Below are 16724 nucleotides of genomic sequence, written 5' to 3' on the forward strand. Positions count from 1 at the left end.
CACAAGCACACCTCTTCTCGCTTCACCCCAGTGACAAGAAGGGTGGTCTGGTGAGACATCTCACTCATGCTACTCAGGGATTGGGGGTTGCGGAAGTAACCTATAGTTCTCTTTCATAGCATTCGTTTTGATGTCTCACTATAACATATTGAGACTCCCGTATTGCCATACAAGCTTATCTTGAAGCCTTGCCACCAGCCCCCCCCTCAAGGGGAAGTGTGAGTATGACGTGAAGTGAAGTCTTCTGAGGAGCCCACGCCGAGGACAACATGAGCAAGGTTTAAGGATGTGACATCCAACTTATAAAACCTTGCAAATGCGAGAGGTGATGTTCAGCTAACTGTAGAGCTGATATAGCTGTAGAGCTGTAGAACTCTTTGACTATATAATTCAATGGTCTAGTTCTCTTTTCCTCCCTTATGAGGACTTGTATACAGCTGTATATTGTACTGTGTTTACTGTACTTGTAAATTGTTAATTTATTACCTCTGTATATTTTTGTAACTGTTTTTGCACACTTTTTGCTTTTTGCACTCTTTTTCTGTTCTTGTGAGCTGCAATGACAAGTGAATTTCCCCACCGTGGGATCAATAGTCACAGGTCGTCAGTGGAGTGGGGGGTTTTAGGCTTGTAGTTTGTGTTTTGCCTAAGACAGAGGCAGAGTTTCTCAGAGTACAGTGATTTAGCACTTCACCCCTCCTTGCTAAACCTGTACTTGGCCTCTTTGTAGCTGTCTCTGTCGCCACTTCTAAATGCAGCCTCCTTCTCTAGCCACAGTTCTCTGAGTTTAGCTGTGAACCAGGGTTTGTCACTGTTATAACTTACCCTGGTGTGTGTTGGCACAATACTGTCGTGACAGTACTGGATATATGAGGTTACAGTGTTTGTGTACTCAAGACTGTAGCAGCCCTAAACACGTCCCAGTCCGTTGAATCCAAACAGAAACAAAGCTCCTCCACAGCCTGGCTGGTCCACTTTTTAGATGTACTCACCACAGGTTTGGCGAGCTTCAGCCTCTATCTGTATGCAGGAATCATGCTCCGCTTATTGTGGTGTAACAGTGATCCAGTGTGTTCTCCTCTCTGGTCGGGCATTTGATCAGCTGATTGTATTTGGGTAGGTCTTGGCTCAGATTTCCTTTATTAAAGTCACCAAGGACAATAACTAAGGAGTCTGGATATGTTTGCTCCACACACAGTACCTCATCCGCAAGTACGGGCTGAGCCTCGTGCACGTCCGCACTCAGCGGGATGTAAGCAGCAGCCAGAATGAATGAAGCAGGCTCCCACGGAGAGTAAAATGGCTTACAGTGTATGAATAAGTACTCCAGAGCAGGAGAACAGTGCTGAAAAAAACACCAGTACACCAGCCACTGTTGATGTAAAAACAGGCACCTCCACCTGTAGTTTTGCTGGAAAGTTGTTTGTGACGATTCCGCTTGGAGAAGTTGGAATCCCTGACACGGGCACACAATATGCACACCAAAACACCAGGGCATCCGTCCTCGGCGCCATCTTGGTAGTAGTTTTTGTCCACAATGCGTGTTTTTTTTAATCTTTTGACTGTCAGAAATAACTGACTTGTACTTGCATATTGTTTGAATGGTATGAAGCTCAAATCAGAACTGTAATTGGCTCAACAATCCCTGCTTTAAGTCATATACTGCATTTTGGCTTGAAAACATTTGCTTCCAACTTCTGAAATGTAAGGACTTGATGCTTTTCCTTGTCAATTATGATAGTAATTGAAAAGTCTTTACATTTTGAACTGTTGGACAAAAAAATGAATGATTTGTAAATATCACTTTAGGGTCTGAGAATTTGTGACAAGAGTTATTTTCAAATTTTTTGATATTAACGGGCTGAATTAATAATTAGTTCATCTTGAAAATAATCCGGGGATTAATCAATAATGAAAATAATTGACAATGGCAGCCTAGGTTGAAAATGATTTTAAAAGAGATTGGAAACGCCTTTCCAACAGTAAAACAAAGCATGTAAACTGAATGGCATCATTGATGTTTTTCTTAAAACCATATCAAATTCCCTTTGTATATTGTTTAGTTTGTGTTTTGTGTGCATTGGCCTCTTTTAAAAAGAATAATTTGCATTTGCGTGTATGGGATATATTTGATAACTTATATGTGCAAATAAATGTCTTTCTTTTGTCTTAAAACAAAAAAAGGAGCGTGTCCAGAGTGCAGCAGAGAGGTGCTGTAAGCCTGGAACCTCCCCCTCAAGCACATCCTCTTCTGCAGGGTTAACTCTTGGCAGTCCACAGGCCCCAGATACAGGGAGGGCCACTGAGGAGGAAGGCCTTCACTGCCTAGGTTAGCATTGCTGCATAGTTTGAAAGATAGCCGTGCAGTTGCATGCACTGCTTGTCAATAGAGCTGACAAACCTGAAAATGTGAACTTCACTAATTACAAGAGGCTTTCAAGTTTACTTTGTACCTATAGCGATGCAGTTAAATGTTCTTTGTCAGCACTGAATTACCTCATTTTGTATTTTGTATTTTATATTTTTATATTTTTTCTTAAGTGTGCAATTTTAATTTTCTGCTGACTATAAGTGTGCTTTTAAGCCGAGAATCTGCACAAAATTTCGTTATGCTTGCATAATGACAATAAAGACTCTTGAATCTTGAATCTTGAATCTTGAGTCACTCGGCTCACCTTGAAAGATTCACTTCACAGAATAAACCCAAGACAAAATGCAGTCTATGCTGATGTATGTCTAAGTTCCATAAAAGCCAGAACCTTTATTATGACTTGTTGTAGCGCTATCATTTATGCCCTTTCTCTTTCACTGCATATCCTTATAAAAAGTAATAGTGTGACCTGCTGTTTTTTCTCCCCTTACAAGACCACTTGTGCCTGTTAGACTGCATTGCCCTGGACCTGCAGGAGATGGATATTTTTGCTGCAGAACGTCTGCCCTGTCAGCTCTGGGACAGTGGTGGTAAACCTCCTTCCACGGACCTGATCTTTCCTTCATACTTGGTCCGTCGCACTGGAGACAGTCTGCTGAAAAACTGCTGCCGTCTCAAGCTTAAAGTTGAACGCAACCTTGACAAGTATGACTTTCCTTGTTCTGTTATTGGAAAAAGTTGTGTCCTTTGATTTTTTTACAATGAAATCACGTTTAGGACTATGTTTCCACTTGTCCAATTTTTTTTTTATGGCCATAGTGGTGTCTCTGACTAAAGGGAATGCGAGAGAAGGGAAAGAAAAACACTTGTTGAGCATGGAGCAGTTGTGTTGCTAGACCAGGGGTCAGCAACCTTTAGCGTGAAAAGAGCCATTTGGCCCGTTTCCCACCAAATTAAAACCCACTCAAGCCACAAAACCTATTTGACCACTAAACTGAAAGTAACACCACATACTGTTTCCTTAAACTTATGCTTTATAAATATGAGAACTATAGTATGTTACTTTTATGAAATCAATAAACTTATTTTCCATTTTTTTACAGCGCAAAACACCTAATTCTTTTGTACTTTGAGAGAAAAAGACACTGGCACTTATACATTTTCAAATAAAATAATATATAAATATATTAGGGCTGTGGCAACGTTAACGCGTTATAACATTAGGGCTGGACAAGTCAACGCTTAAATTAATTGATGCTGTCAATTATTATTTTCGCGCATTAACGCAGTTTTTTTAGTGAGCAACGGACATTAAAAATAATTATTATCAAAAAAACAACAGTGCGATAAAATAATTCTCGGCGTTAATTAATTATTGCATTGACGCATACGCGATAATTATGCATTAAATTGCACAGCCCTAAAATATATATGAAATAAGATAAAAGAATGTTTGCTAATTTCTCACCTCACGTTAGGCATACCGGTTAGCCAGTTTTGTCAGCAGTAAAACCACACCAATCTGTCCATAAGGCATTAAACGATCTATTTTCATCTCCAACTTTTCTCTTCTTTGATTTGTCCATTGCTAGCTTACCGGGGGCCAAGGTGAGTCACTTATTTGGCGGCAACAGGTGTCGCAAACAGGACGTGATGGATATTTTGATCAACAAAATATTAAAACAAGTTTTCAAGTTTTACGTTGATGTCACAAGAGCGCCCCATTGTCCAAAGAAATAACTATTACAACTGTAACCTACTTTTTGAAAGTAGTCATTCTATGTTCTTCCGGCATATAATGTAGAAGTACAGGTAGTGCTTTTATTTTGAAGGAAGAGTCCGGAAATATTGTTGCTGTTGTTATGCAGACTTGTGACGTTAAAGAGAGTGATAGTAAACAGACGCAGGTTACAATCAGGGTCATCATGAAACACGTAACAAACGTTTAGGTAGGGTAGGTATGAAGTGAACAAAAATTCCAAAAGGTCAAAAAACATGTAATAAAGTACCACCAGTCACACACTGTACATTCCTATACATATGCAGGTAGGGTGGATTGGGTTATGCTTAAGTGCCTCTTGTTTCAAACAGCAGTAACTCTTTTACACCTGAGTAATGGAGGCTTATGGACAGCATTTGCTCAGCAGAGGACTGAACCCCATTTATTTTTAGCTGTAGAAGTTTGTCTGGAAGAAAACAGTACCCATTGTTAATAGAAGACCATATTACAAACTAATTTATCCAAACCCATGCTTGTTTTCATCAATGTTGTCAGGGAGTTGAGCCACGCAGTACCTGACATGTCCATCCATGGCAGCCTATCATCAGTACACTGCTCCCTGGACCTGGTGCACTACCAGCTGATCAGAGGGCTGCTGCAGAACAACTTGGGAGAACCTGTCGAAGATTTCTTACGACCCTACAACCTACAGGACCCTAGTACTTATGTGAGAAAACAGTCAACCATATGTACACTAAGCAATCAACAGACTAACAGTTGACTGCAACATATTTGTAGCAAATGCTATTTCTGCCAAGACTTGCACACTAGTGCCAACTAAGGATGTACAATCAGTCACAACATTAACTAAAACAGCTCTGACCTGTCAAGGGACGAGACACAAGACCCCTGGGGGTATTTTGTTGTGACTGGCATCCAAATATTGGATCTTTTTTACATCCTGTGCATTGAGGGTGGAGCCTCCAGGTGGGAGGGTGGGTTTGGCTTATTTCAGCACATCCTACAGGTTCTCAATCAGGTTGGGATCTGGGGAGTCTGCAGGCTGTCGAAATGTGGTGGGGTGCACTGTTCAGCCTGGAAGAGTCATCACTGTGGGGGTTGGGAGGTGGTATCACTGCATTGTGAGAAATGTTAATCACTTCACCTGCCAGTGGTTTTAATGTTGTGCCTAATCACTGTATAAAACCCTTTATATACAGATAAGGCTCGATTATGATTTAAATAGCTTTAAATAATAAAAGCTGTCTGTTTAACCTATATAGCCCAATGTCACAAATTACAAATATGTCTCAAAGGATTTTACAGTTTGAACAGCATACAGTCTCCTCTCCATTACAGTTATATTCTCACCAGCACTGTGCTATCATACAGCTATTTCCAGTTTTGTTTAAAACAAGGTGCAGAATGGGTGCTCATAAAGTTATAGTTTACAACAGATTTAATAATATTTTTATTAAATTTGTATGAGAGTATGTTATACCTCTGTGCTTTGTAATGATCATTTGGTTTATTGTATGATGTAATTGTTACTTGTACTCCCCTACAAGATATGTTCTAGTTTGTGAATGATGTGTCTATCTGCAGACGGTGTTAAGTGGAGACGTGTACACTAGCTTGTCATTCTCGGTGAACATGATGGATGTCAGTCTGGAGCTCTTTGACACACCCAAACACACCGAACCCAATCACTCATTAGCAAGGTTGGCCTTTATTTATCATTTTACAAGCTATTTAGGTTTCCCATTTTATTCTAAATCTATAAATATAAATGTATAAATACAATACAGTTGATGTATTGAACTGCAGAACGGTCGCACAAGTACAGTACATTGGACAAAAAACAGTATTACATCTTTATATAATTATAAGAATATTTTTGTAAGTAGAAATACAGTATTATAGTTACAGTATAAGAGAAAAAAAATAAATGTAGTCTTAACATCCCTTACAGTTTGGAGCTAGTTCATCTAAAACTAGGGCTGTCAAAATGTTAACGCGTTAATGCATTAGGGCTGTGCAAGTCAGCGCGTTATTATCACGTTCACCCGATAATTAATTAACGCTGACAATTATTTTTTATTTTATCGCGCATTAATGCAGTTTTTTTTGTGAGCAAGTGAGCGACGATTAGAGAGCCAGTGAGCAACAACTTTTGAAATAATTATGATAATATAAATGACCGCGCAATAAAATTCTTGTCGGCATTAATTAATTATCACGTTAACGTTTTGATATCCCTGTCTAGAACCTTTCAATGACTAGCTGTAAAATGAATCACTAGGTGTATTATTACTAATTGCAGTCCTGAGTCACTATGTTGCGTTATAGTTGAGAGTTGTAAAGTAGATATTTTTCTGCAGTGAAGATAAAAAGATGTTGATATAATGTTTGTGTTTCTCTTGCAAAGATTTGACTTCATGAAATCCAAGCTGCTCTTTGAGAGTTTTTCCAATGGATCCAAGTCTGTCAACTTGGTGTCTCACTCCCTGCTGGCATACGACACTCGGTACACTAGCCTGAATAAAACTACATCTGCAGGTGACGGTACAAGGCCCAATGTCTTCGACTGCATCCTCCAGCCCTCTAGAGCAGGCAGTAACCACGCATCACTGCAGTTGGAACTACATTATAGGTATCAGTGGAGAATGTTCAAGCTCCTTAAACATTTGTAAACATGAGTAGAAACAGACTTTTTAGGTAGTGGTAGCTAGTAAAGAGTTAGTCATGTAACTTGTATTACACCTTCCTGCAGATCCACACGTGAATCTTCTTGCTTCACTGTGGTCCTCAACAATCTGAGGGTGTTTCTTATCTTCGACTGGCTCCAGTTGGTGCGAGACTTTCTGCAGTCGCCAGTGGAGAAGGCATGGGGCCGTGATGAGCCTCATCAGTGCTGGCCCAGTAACACTAGCACTGACTCGGGCATGGCCACCAAAAGCACCACTGCAACCATCATGCCAAAGACAGTCAAGAGTGGTGTGGTCACCAAGAGGTCCACAGTGCCCGTCACCCAGGACTACTGCCTGGAAGTCAAGATCAATGTGACTGGTCAGTAAAGAATGATCAGTTGCTAAGAAGATAAAAGTCATTTTTGGTTACTGGGTAAACCGTGATTCCCTGAAAACCAAGTGAGGTATCTCACATTGGGAAGTGTCTTCTAGCAATTTATTTAAAGTGAAGTTTGCAAAAAAAAACATTTATTTTATATGTCACTTTTAAATCAGAAATATGAAAGAATTGCATTTTCATGTCACTACCGAAAAAGTGTATGTTTTAGTTGATGGGTTCAGAAGAGCTGTGTTTTACAATTCAGCAAACTTTTTGGATGTTACTACAGAAAGTTTAGTTTTTAATTGTGAGCAACTGTTCAGAGTTGTGATAACTATGTCATGACTAGCATATTTGAGACAATGGCAAAAGGGAATACTTAATAATCCTTAATCCTTTATTTCCCTGAATTTGTCTTTAAAATGTTAAATTACTATTTGATCTTCAGGCACAGAGTTTGTAGTTGTGGAGGACTCTTCATGTCTGGATACCAATGCCATCATTCTAAAAGGCACCACAGTCCTCACCTACAAACCCCGTCTGCTGGACCGACCCTTCTCTGGCAGCCTCGCAGGAATAGAGGTGACATCACCCACCTTCAAGGCACCATGCCTGAACATTATTACTAAGACTAATAGCTCCACCTTTGCTTACATTATTGAGGATTTCTTTATTCAAAGATTCAAAGAGTATGGTTGGTACACACTGAAAGAGTGCTCCTAACTACTAACCCCATACTCAGATGGTAATTTTCTTACCTTTGATTTACACACATCATGTCATCCTCAGGTTTTCTCATGTCGGTTGGGCAGTGAGCAGGAGACAGCATTGTCCATCATTGACCCTGTCAATGTTCAGGTGGAGCTGTGTGGGAGTCCCACATACCAAAGCAGCGCAGGTCTACTAGATGCCTTCAATGTGGAGGACATCCCACCACTACTGGAGGTCAGGAGTTAGCACTCATCCAAAACAAGATACGCAATATGTAACTGGGGCCAGCATTGTGGTGCAGTGGTTAGCACCGTCACCTCATAGTAAGAGGTTTCACTCGTTAGCTGGGATCAGCTGCAACCCCCTATACACACTTTAAAGCATAAGCAGATATTGCAAAAACATTATAGAAATGTCTAATGTAAGTTGTGAGTAAAACTTTTTTTTTTGCTTTGCAACCAAAAGTCTTTTATTATTAGAAATTCTTTCTTGTGACTCAAACTTATGTTTGCAAATCATACCAGATCTTGTTTGTTGGTTTATGCTATCGAACCTTTTTTCTTGATGTCTGCAAGATTTACCATAGGTGTCAGTGGTATGCACTAAATTGCATATTCACCTACATCCACCAGCAAGCAAGATATTTTTTAAGTTTTTGTAAGTTTTACATACCAAGTTACAACCACAATTCCAAGAGTGCATATGTTTTTTTATGTGAAGTCCTGTAGGGGGGTGGGATGTGACTGTGTCACTGCAGAGGGGTTATTGCTTTAACAGCTCTGGGGAAGCTTTCCTGATGGAAGCGGTACAAACAGTTCGTTGCCCGGGTGGGTGGGGTCTGTGGCAATGCGTCTTGCCTTCTTCTGGACTCGGGCAGTGTAAACTGAGTCCAGATCTGGTAGACTGCAGCCCACAATGTTGAGGCCAGACCCCGACATGCTTTGAAAGTGATCAGTGGAATCTTAAAATCAATTCTAAAATGGACAGGCAGCCAGTGGAGGGTGTCTAGGATAGGGGTGATGTGATGACGTCTGTTAAATCCAGTGAGAAGCTAGCTGCTGCGTTCTGAACTATTTGGAGGCATCAGAGGGACTTATGGAAGATGTCATGCAGGATAATAGACCTGGGTGCATAACGTTGCTATGACAAAACAGAGGTCCAGTCCACGTGTCTCAGCTACAGCGAACAAAACTTTTGGATTTGCAAATACAATATTTTGATTTGCTTAACCCTAGAACACTAACGTCGGGTGATTTTCACCCACACAATTTTGAAGTGATCGAATTTTACAACCAAATGAAGGGATGTGTTGATACTTTCGACCAAATGTGTGCTCAGTACAGCTGTGAAAGAAAAACCAAGAGGTGGCCACTGTGTGTCCTATATGGCATGATGAACGCTGGTGTGATAAACTGTATTTTATCCGAGATATTATATCGGGTAAAATATACCCAACGTTAGTGATGGTGTTACTAATTTTAACGTTAGTGTTCTAGGGTTAAATATATTTTTCTTTACACATTTTACTTACCCATAATAATGCATTTTCTATTTTGTTCTTTATTCTGTTTGATTATACAGTATAAGAAGACACAAGTTAGATGTATGCATGCAGATGTATGTTAGATAGATGCATTCCTTTTGGTCTTAACCCCAACATTTTGCTGTGACTACTCAGAACACTCTTTATTTGGTTTGTAGCCCGGCTGTCCAAGTGGTACAGCAAACAGTTTCAACAAGCTTCAGTGAACGCTATCAATTTATGAGTATTTTATAAATTGTTATAAGCAAGGCTCGTAAAAGAGTATTGCAGTCATTTTATGATTTATTTGAATGACGTTGTTTGAATTACAAAAAACATATGAAAAAGAAGGGTGAAAAACACTGGCTTCTGCTTTTTCCGTGATGCTCCATTTCCTAGAATTTGACATGTAAACTGGGTGGATTGCCCCTTTAATTATGCATGTGATTCCCTGGCAGATTCAGTTTCCTGCTCTGGACATCCGTCTGTCTTACAATGACATTCAGCTTTTCTTGGCCATTGCCAAGTCCATCCCCGCTGCGAGCACTCCACTGCCCCCTGATTCCGATACCACACCTGCATCCAACACTGGGCCCACTGCTACACTCAAAGACAGCTTCAGGCCGAAGACTGAGGCCCTCGCAGGTATGTAATAACCTGCCTGTAGAATAATATTTACTCTTCTTTGGAATAACAGCTTGCTATCCTGTCTCGTCTCATCTCGTCTTCTACCACTTATCCCGGTCCGGGTTGTGGGGGCAGCAATATCAGCAGGGAAGACCAGACTGTCCTTGCCCCGAATACTTACTCCAGCTTGTCTGGGGGGACAGTGAGGCGTTCCCAGGCCAGGCGAGAGACATTGTGCCTCCACTGTGTCCTCGGCCTGCGCCGGGGCCCCCTCCCAGATGAACATGCCCAAAACAACTCCCCAGGGAGACGTCTGGGAAGCATCCTAACCAGATGCCCAAACCACCTCCACTGGCTCCTCTTGATGCAGAGGAGCAGCGGTTCTACTTGAGCTGCTCACCCTGTCTCTAAGACTGAACCAGCCACCCTGTGGAGGAAACTCACTTCGGCCGCTTGTATTTGCAGTCTTGTACTTTCGGTTATTACCCACAAGTCGTGACGAGAGGTGAGGGTTCAAACGTAGATTGACTGGTAAATACACCACAATGTCCGTACTACAGTGGCCCCGGCCTCCTGTTAGTCTCCTGCTTCATTTTTCCCTCACCTGTGAACAAGACCCCAAGATACTTAAACTCCTCCACTTGCGGCAGCAACTGATGCCGAGTCAGCGATTAACCCTTTTCTGGCTGAGAACCTTAGAGTTGCTGATCTTCATCCTACCTGCTTCACACTCGGCTCAAAACCGCCCCAGTACAAGCTGGAGGGTCACTGTTCAATGGACCAAAAGCAGAGACGGAATCACACAACCTGACACCCTGTGGCACTTGACTGCGCCTAGAAATTCTGTTTTTAATTTCTTTTAATTTGGATTATGAACAGAACCAGTGACAAAGGGCAACCCTGGAGGAGTTCAACCCTAACTGGGAATGAGTTTGGCTTATTGCAGCATGAACTAAGCTCTCACTCCATCAATACCAGTAGAAACAGGCCATCCACCCCGTACTCCCAGAGAACCCCCCTCCCCTTTGATTGGGGAGCCCATGCTCAAGTCCCCCAGCTCAGATTCCTTGATGGAATACATGTTGGTGGGATTCTCAAAGTATTGCCTCCACTGTCAGACTATAGCCTCAGTTGAGGTCAGCAGCTCCCCATCCCTACTGTGAACAGCATGGACACAGTGCTGCTTCCCCTTGCTGAGTCGCCAGACAGTTTGCCATCATTTCTTCAAGGCCAACCAAAAGTCTCTCTCCATGGTCTTTTGTTTTTTGGCACAATTGTTATAGTGTCCAAAACATGAAAATTTTGTAGTTGGCATACTTCTTGATTGTTTGAAATCATTGCTCTTCATTACGACTGCTTATATAAAGTATTCAGCCCCTTGGATGTTTTCCCCTTGTGTTGCTTTCATAAATAGAATCATGGTTAATATCATTTTGCTTTTTTTGACAAAAAATTCCCCCAAAAAACATTTAATGTAAAAGTGAAAACTGATTTCTACAAAGTAATGTCAATTAATGAAAAATATATAATGTAATATTAGTGATTTCTTAAATATTCACTCTCTTTAAAGTGAGACCTAATTCAGCAAAGGTCCAGCCAGTTGGTGCTAGTAGTCTCACAATTAGTGAAATGGAGATTGCCAGAGTGCAATGAATGTGTCTCAAGTGAGTGTAATATAAAGACACCTGTCACTGGAAGGTTCAGTCACCGACTGTTGAAGAAAGCTCGTATTAAATCTTGACCAGAGGTTTGCCCAAAGACATGTGCAAGACACCAAGGTCAACTGGATGAAAGTCTTAGGTATGATAAGGCCAAAACAGAGCTTTATGACCATCAGACTAGACACTATGTTTGGGGTACACCAAACACTGCACATCACCACAAACACACCGTCCCCACTGTAAAGCATGGTGGATGGCAGCATCATGTTTTGGGAATGCTTTTCAACAGCAGGCCCTGGAAGGCTTGTAAAGGTAGAGGGTAAAATGAATATTGGAAAATATAGAGAAATCCTGGAGTACAATCTGATTCAGTCAGCAAGAGAACTACAACATGGGAGAAGATTTATTTTCCAGCAAGGCAATGTCCTGAAGCATACAGTGAAAGCTACACAGACTTGGTTTAAAGACAACCAAGTTGAAAGTTCTGGATTGGACGATTCAAAGCCCAGACCTCAATCCAATAAGAAATTTGTGTCTGGACTTGAAATGGCTGTTCATGCACGATCTTTGTGCAACCTGACAGAGCTTGAGCAGTTTTGCAAAGAAGAATGAAGTAAAATTGCAGTATCCAGATGTGCAAGCCTGATCCACACAGACTCAGTGCTGATATTGCGGCCAAAGGTGAAATAAATACTCACTTGAAGAGGGTGAATATTTACGCTGTCACTTATTTTGCATTATACCGTATATTTTTAATTAATTGACATTACTTTATAGGAATCTGTCTTCACTTTGACATGAAAGAGTTTTTTTCATATTTTTGTTAAAAAAGCCAAATTATATTTATCATGATTCCATTAATCCATCCATTTTCTATACCGCTTTATCTGTCAGGGTTGCTCGCTGTGGGGCTGGAGCCTATTCCAGCTGACTGCGGGCAAGAGGTGGGGAACACCCTGGACTGGTCGCCTTTTCAGAAAAGCTCAGAAAATTTTTGAGTTTCTGTTTTGTCTCCACAGAGGGCCAACTAATCCATCTACAAGACCTTGGTTTTAGGAAAGAGGACTGCAAAAGAGCCCTGTTGAACTGTAAAGGTGAATGACACCATTAATATATATGCTATATATATATGGTAAAACTCAATAAAAAGTCTTGAACATTCTTTAATGAAAACTTTACCTTAGGCCAGCTGGACCAAGCTGCTACATGGCTGCTGGAGAATGCTGAGAATGTGGCAGGCCATTCCAGAGCTAGGGCTGACTCTGGCACCAGCAGCCACTCAGCTCCGCTGTCTGGGGTGGAGGTGAAGGCTGAGAGTGTCTGCATTTGTTTCATCGATGACTGTCTGGACTGTGACATACCGCTGGCTGAGCTCACCTTCTTCAGTAAGCATTATCAGACATACGAAGGTTATGGAATTATTTTTCTTAAACTGAAAAATAAACTGAAATCTCTTTTTGGATATTTGTGTAAGTAAGTACTTTTATTAGACATTAAGCTATTTAATAATACATTTTTAGAACTAGCTAAACGTTACCGCATTACATTAAACATTGCTTTGAAAAGATTAACAACTTAATAAATAAATACCCATCCAGAAGTTGATGATAAACATGTGCATGTTAGCCTGATTGTAATCTGCAAACTATTTTTTATTGCAGGGCTTTATGTGCTACAACGCATTGGTTCTACCCAGGAAGGAAACACCAGCTTTACTCTTTCTGGAGACTACTACAACAGAGAGTTGTCAGGTAATTTATTTACCTGCAGCATTAGAACATGTATTTAATGTTTGAATGTGATATATTGTCTAGTCGTACCAAAACATAACTTCCTTCAAAGCTGCGGGTGGTCATCGTTATTGTGTGTCTGTGCCAGGTTGGGAGCCATTCATTGAGCCCTGGCCCTGTGTCCTGTCCTGGCAGCAGCAGGCCGCTGGCCGTCTCCACCCTCCACGTCTGAAGATGGAGATCCGAGCCAAGCAGAGACTGGATGTGAACATCACTTCTGTCCTGTTGGGTGAGTTCATAATTTGTGTTGTCAGTCTGAACTTTGGTCATAAACTGACATTTATATCCAGGTTTTAGGCTGTAATTTTGTGCTGTGCTTTTAGATCCTCTGCTTTTTACCTGGTTTCTTAACAACGAAAAAGTTTTCTGTTTTTTATTTATTTATTTATTTATTTATTTATTTGCGTAGTTCCTCAACACAGTAAATGTGTTATATAATATGGCCTAGTGGACTATCTTGATTGTACAGCCAGTCCCTTTTGTTTAAAAAAAAAAAAAAAAAAATTTAAATACAAAGTTTTAAAGTTTTACAAAGGCAAACAAAATATGTAAATCAGACAATCCTGAACATTCAGGTCACCAGGGAAAATAAAATATTATATTACTATATAAATATTACATAGTACTGCTCCATATAATGTAGGGTTACAAAAATCCATAGGTGAGAGATGAAAAGGGAGGGGCTTAGAAGAGGGCTGGCAAAAGCCAGTCGGCCAGGGAAAGGACTCTCTCCAGGACAAGTACATCAAAACATCGGTCATAGCACCGAGGATAAATAAAACAAAATGAGAAGGAAAGGAACAACTCTATTCTGTTTTCTCATTTACATACAAGAGCCATTTCAACCAATACTTCTGGGCTTTATTACGGTTAAATCTTAGAAAGTCAACATCTCCATGTCATGTATTTCTTTTACAGTGGCTGACCACTCTCCCACCGTTGGCAGCTCCCTGTTAAACCATTCCCTTGTTATTGATTTCTTTCCAGCTGTCAATAATATCTTAAGAAGATACTTATTCTGGAAATTGAGATCAACTGCTAGGTTACACAAATATACAGTTTGAAAATTACACTCAGTGTCAAAACCAAGAATTGAATTTATTTCTTTAACTACAGCTAGCCAGTAAGGCTGAATTACTGGACAACACCAAAAGATTTGACAGTGGTCAACCATCACATTATTACATTGTCTCCAGCAGTGCTCAGATTCTGCTCTGCCACTCTGTAGGTATTTTTTTCTTGGGGTGATAAAAACCTGATAACATTTTTCCATGTGAATTCCCTCCATTGCCCTGAAGTTTATTTCACATATGTTTAGCCAGTCGTCTTCTCTTAAAGTTATATTTGCTTCCCTCTCCCAGTTGCATTTGACATATGGTGTTGAAATTTTTTTGTGAAGTTGCAGACATAAGTACCACCACCACTTTCTTATGGACCTTTTACCTTTACATGCATCAATGAGAGTGTCAATGAGGTCCATGTTACCTTCCTTTTGGATTTTAATATTTCTATCAAAATGATGCCTAAGCTGCCAATATCTGTAGAAATCTCGTTTGTCTAAACCATAGTTTTCCTGTAATTGTTGAAAACTGTCCAGGACAGTATCAGATGAAATTACACAAGATAGAGATAGATAGATACTTTATTGATCACGAGGGAAATTCAAGAAGTAATACCTTTTTGTGTCAGTTTCTTAAATCTCAAATCCAGCTGTGTTGGTCTGAAATCCCTATCTTGTAAAACCCACCTTAATAACCGTGCTTTCCTCTTTAGGTGTGAATTACAAACCTGTTTGAACCGGATATTAAGGGGAATTTTTGTAAGGTCACCTAATTTACTTGAGTATTTTGTCTTGAGAGTTTTATCACCCAGCAGAGATTGAAGAGAGATATCAAGTTGTTTCAACTCTAGATCCTTCCATTTTGCATCGTAATTCTCTTTACACCAGTAGACTACATACAGCAGTTGTGCTGCTTTGTAGTAGTCCACCAAACATGGGAGTGACCTCCCTCCTTTTTTCTTTTGGCAAGTATAATGTTTAACGTGTAGCACATCCTTGGTTTCTTGTTCTGCTATGTGAACCTAGAAATAGTTCGATTCCACTTGTTGAACTGCTTAGTTGGTACTTCCACAGGCAGCGATTGAAAAAGGAATAACAGTTGAGGTAAAATAATCATCTTTATAGTTTCTGTCCTGTTGTCAAGTATCAGAAGGGTCCATCTGTCCAGGTCATTTTTGAGTTTGTTTGTGATCATACCATAATTGACACTGTATATGTCTTCCAAAGTATTGGGGATATTAACACTGAAATATTTCATAATTCTAGTTTTCCATTTAAATTTAAAGGTTTTTAGGTATGTTTTCCTGAGGTAAATAATTAAAAGAGAGTGTGTGAGTTTTCTCTATGTTCAATTTGTATCCCAAATAGAAACCACATTGGTCAAGGCAAGACATTAGTTTAGGGAGACTGGTATCAGGGTCAGACAAAGTCATCAGAATATCGTCTGCATATAAACATATCTTATATTCTCTTCCCTTAAATGAAATTCCCATAATTTCCAAGTCTTCCCTGATTTTTTGAGCAAGTGGCTCTATGAATAGAACAAACAGGATGAGGCTCAGTGGACAGCCCTGCCGGCATCCCCGTCCCAAAGACATTGTGCCTGGGCCACTGGAGAATTATATGGATTTAAGACATCTTATAACTGTATCATTAAAGCCAAAGCTTTGTAGAACCCAATATAAAAAATCCCACCACATGGAGTCGAAAGCTTTTTCTGCATCAAAGCTAATTGCTAAGGACTTCGTGTTACTTCTGCTCATAGTATCCATCAGGTGTATTGCTCACTCTCCTGATTATCTTGTGTGCATCTGTTTTTAATGAATCCTGTCTGGTCCATGTCAGTCAGGTCAGGGATGATATTTTCTAGTCTATTAACAATAATTAAGATGAATATTTTAGAGTCGGTGTTCAATACAGAAATAGGTCTGTATGAGCTGCACTCTGTCTTATCTTTTCCTGGTTTCTGTATTACAGATATTATAGCTTGTTTCCAAGATGGTGGAGTCTTGCCTGCTCTAAGCACATCATTTTAACATTTTAATAACAGTGGGGTCAAAGAGTCCTTAAAAGTCTTATACCACTCTGCGGGTAGTGCGTCTCCCCCAGCTGCTTTGTTGGTTTTCCGCTTAGAAATGACTTTACCAAACTCTGCTATTGTAATATCTGTTATCCGCTTTGTTGTACTGTTCT

At 40.2% G+C, this 16724-nt stretch overlaps 1 protein-coding gene across 7 annotated transcripts in view; it reads left to right on the forward strand.

The window, feature by feature from the left end:
* Positions 1-16724, forward strand: part of vps13d (vacuolar protein sorting 13 homolog D) — a 97144-nt gene that overhangs the window by 27626 nt on the left and 52794 nt on the right. For all 7 annotated transcript variants that reach the window (XM_046398099.1, XM_046398095.1, XM_046398100.1 and 4 more), the window contains exons 26-38: positions 2185-2329; positions 2866-3076; positions 4647-4818; positions 5697-5812; positions 6520-6744; positions 6865-7160; positions 7609-7742; positions 7950-8105; positions 9852-10038; positions 12701-12775; positions 12866-13066; positions 13343-13432; positions 13560-13700. In XM_046398099.1, coding sequence (XP_046254055.1) covers positions 2185-2329; positions 2866-3076; positions 4647-4818; positions 5697-5812; positions 6520-6744; positions 6865-7160; positions 7609-7742; positions 7950-8105; positions 9852-10038; positions 12701-12775; positions 12866-13066; positions 13343-13432; positions 13560-13700 — 2149 coding nt within the window. The remainder of the gene's footprint in view (positions 1-2184; positions 2330-2865; positions 3077-4646; positions 4819-5696; positions 5813-6519; positions 6745-6864; positions 7161-7608; positions 7743-7949; positions 8106-9851; positions 10039-12700; positions 12776-12865; positions 13067-13342; positions 13433-13559; positions 13701-16724) is intronic.

The sequence above is a fragment of the Scatophagus argus genome, chromosome 8 (genome assembly GCF_020382885.2).
Source record: "Scatophagus argus isolate fScaArg1 chromosome 8, fScaArg1.pri, whole genome shotgun sequence".
NCBI lineage: Eukaryota > Metazoa > Chordata > Actinopteri > Scatophagidae > Scatophagus > Scatophagus argus.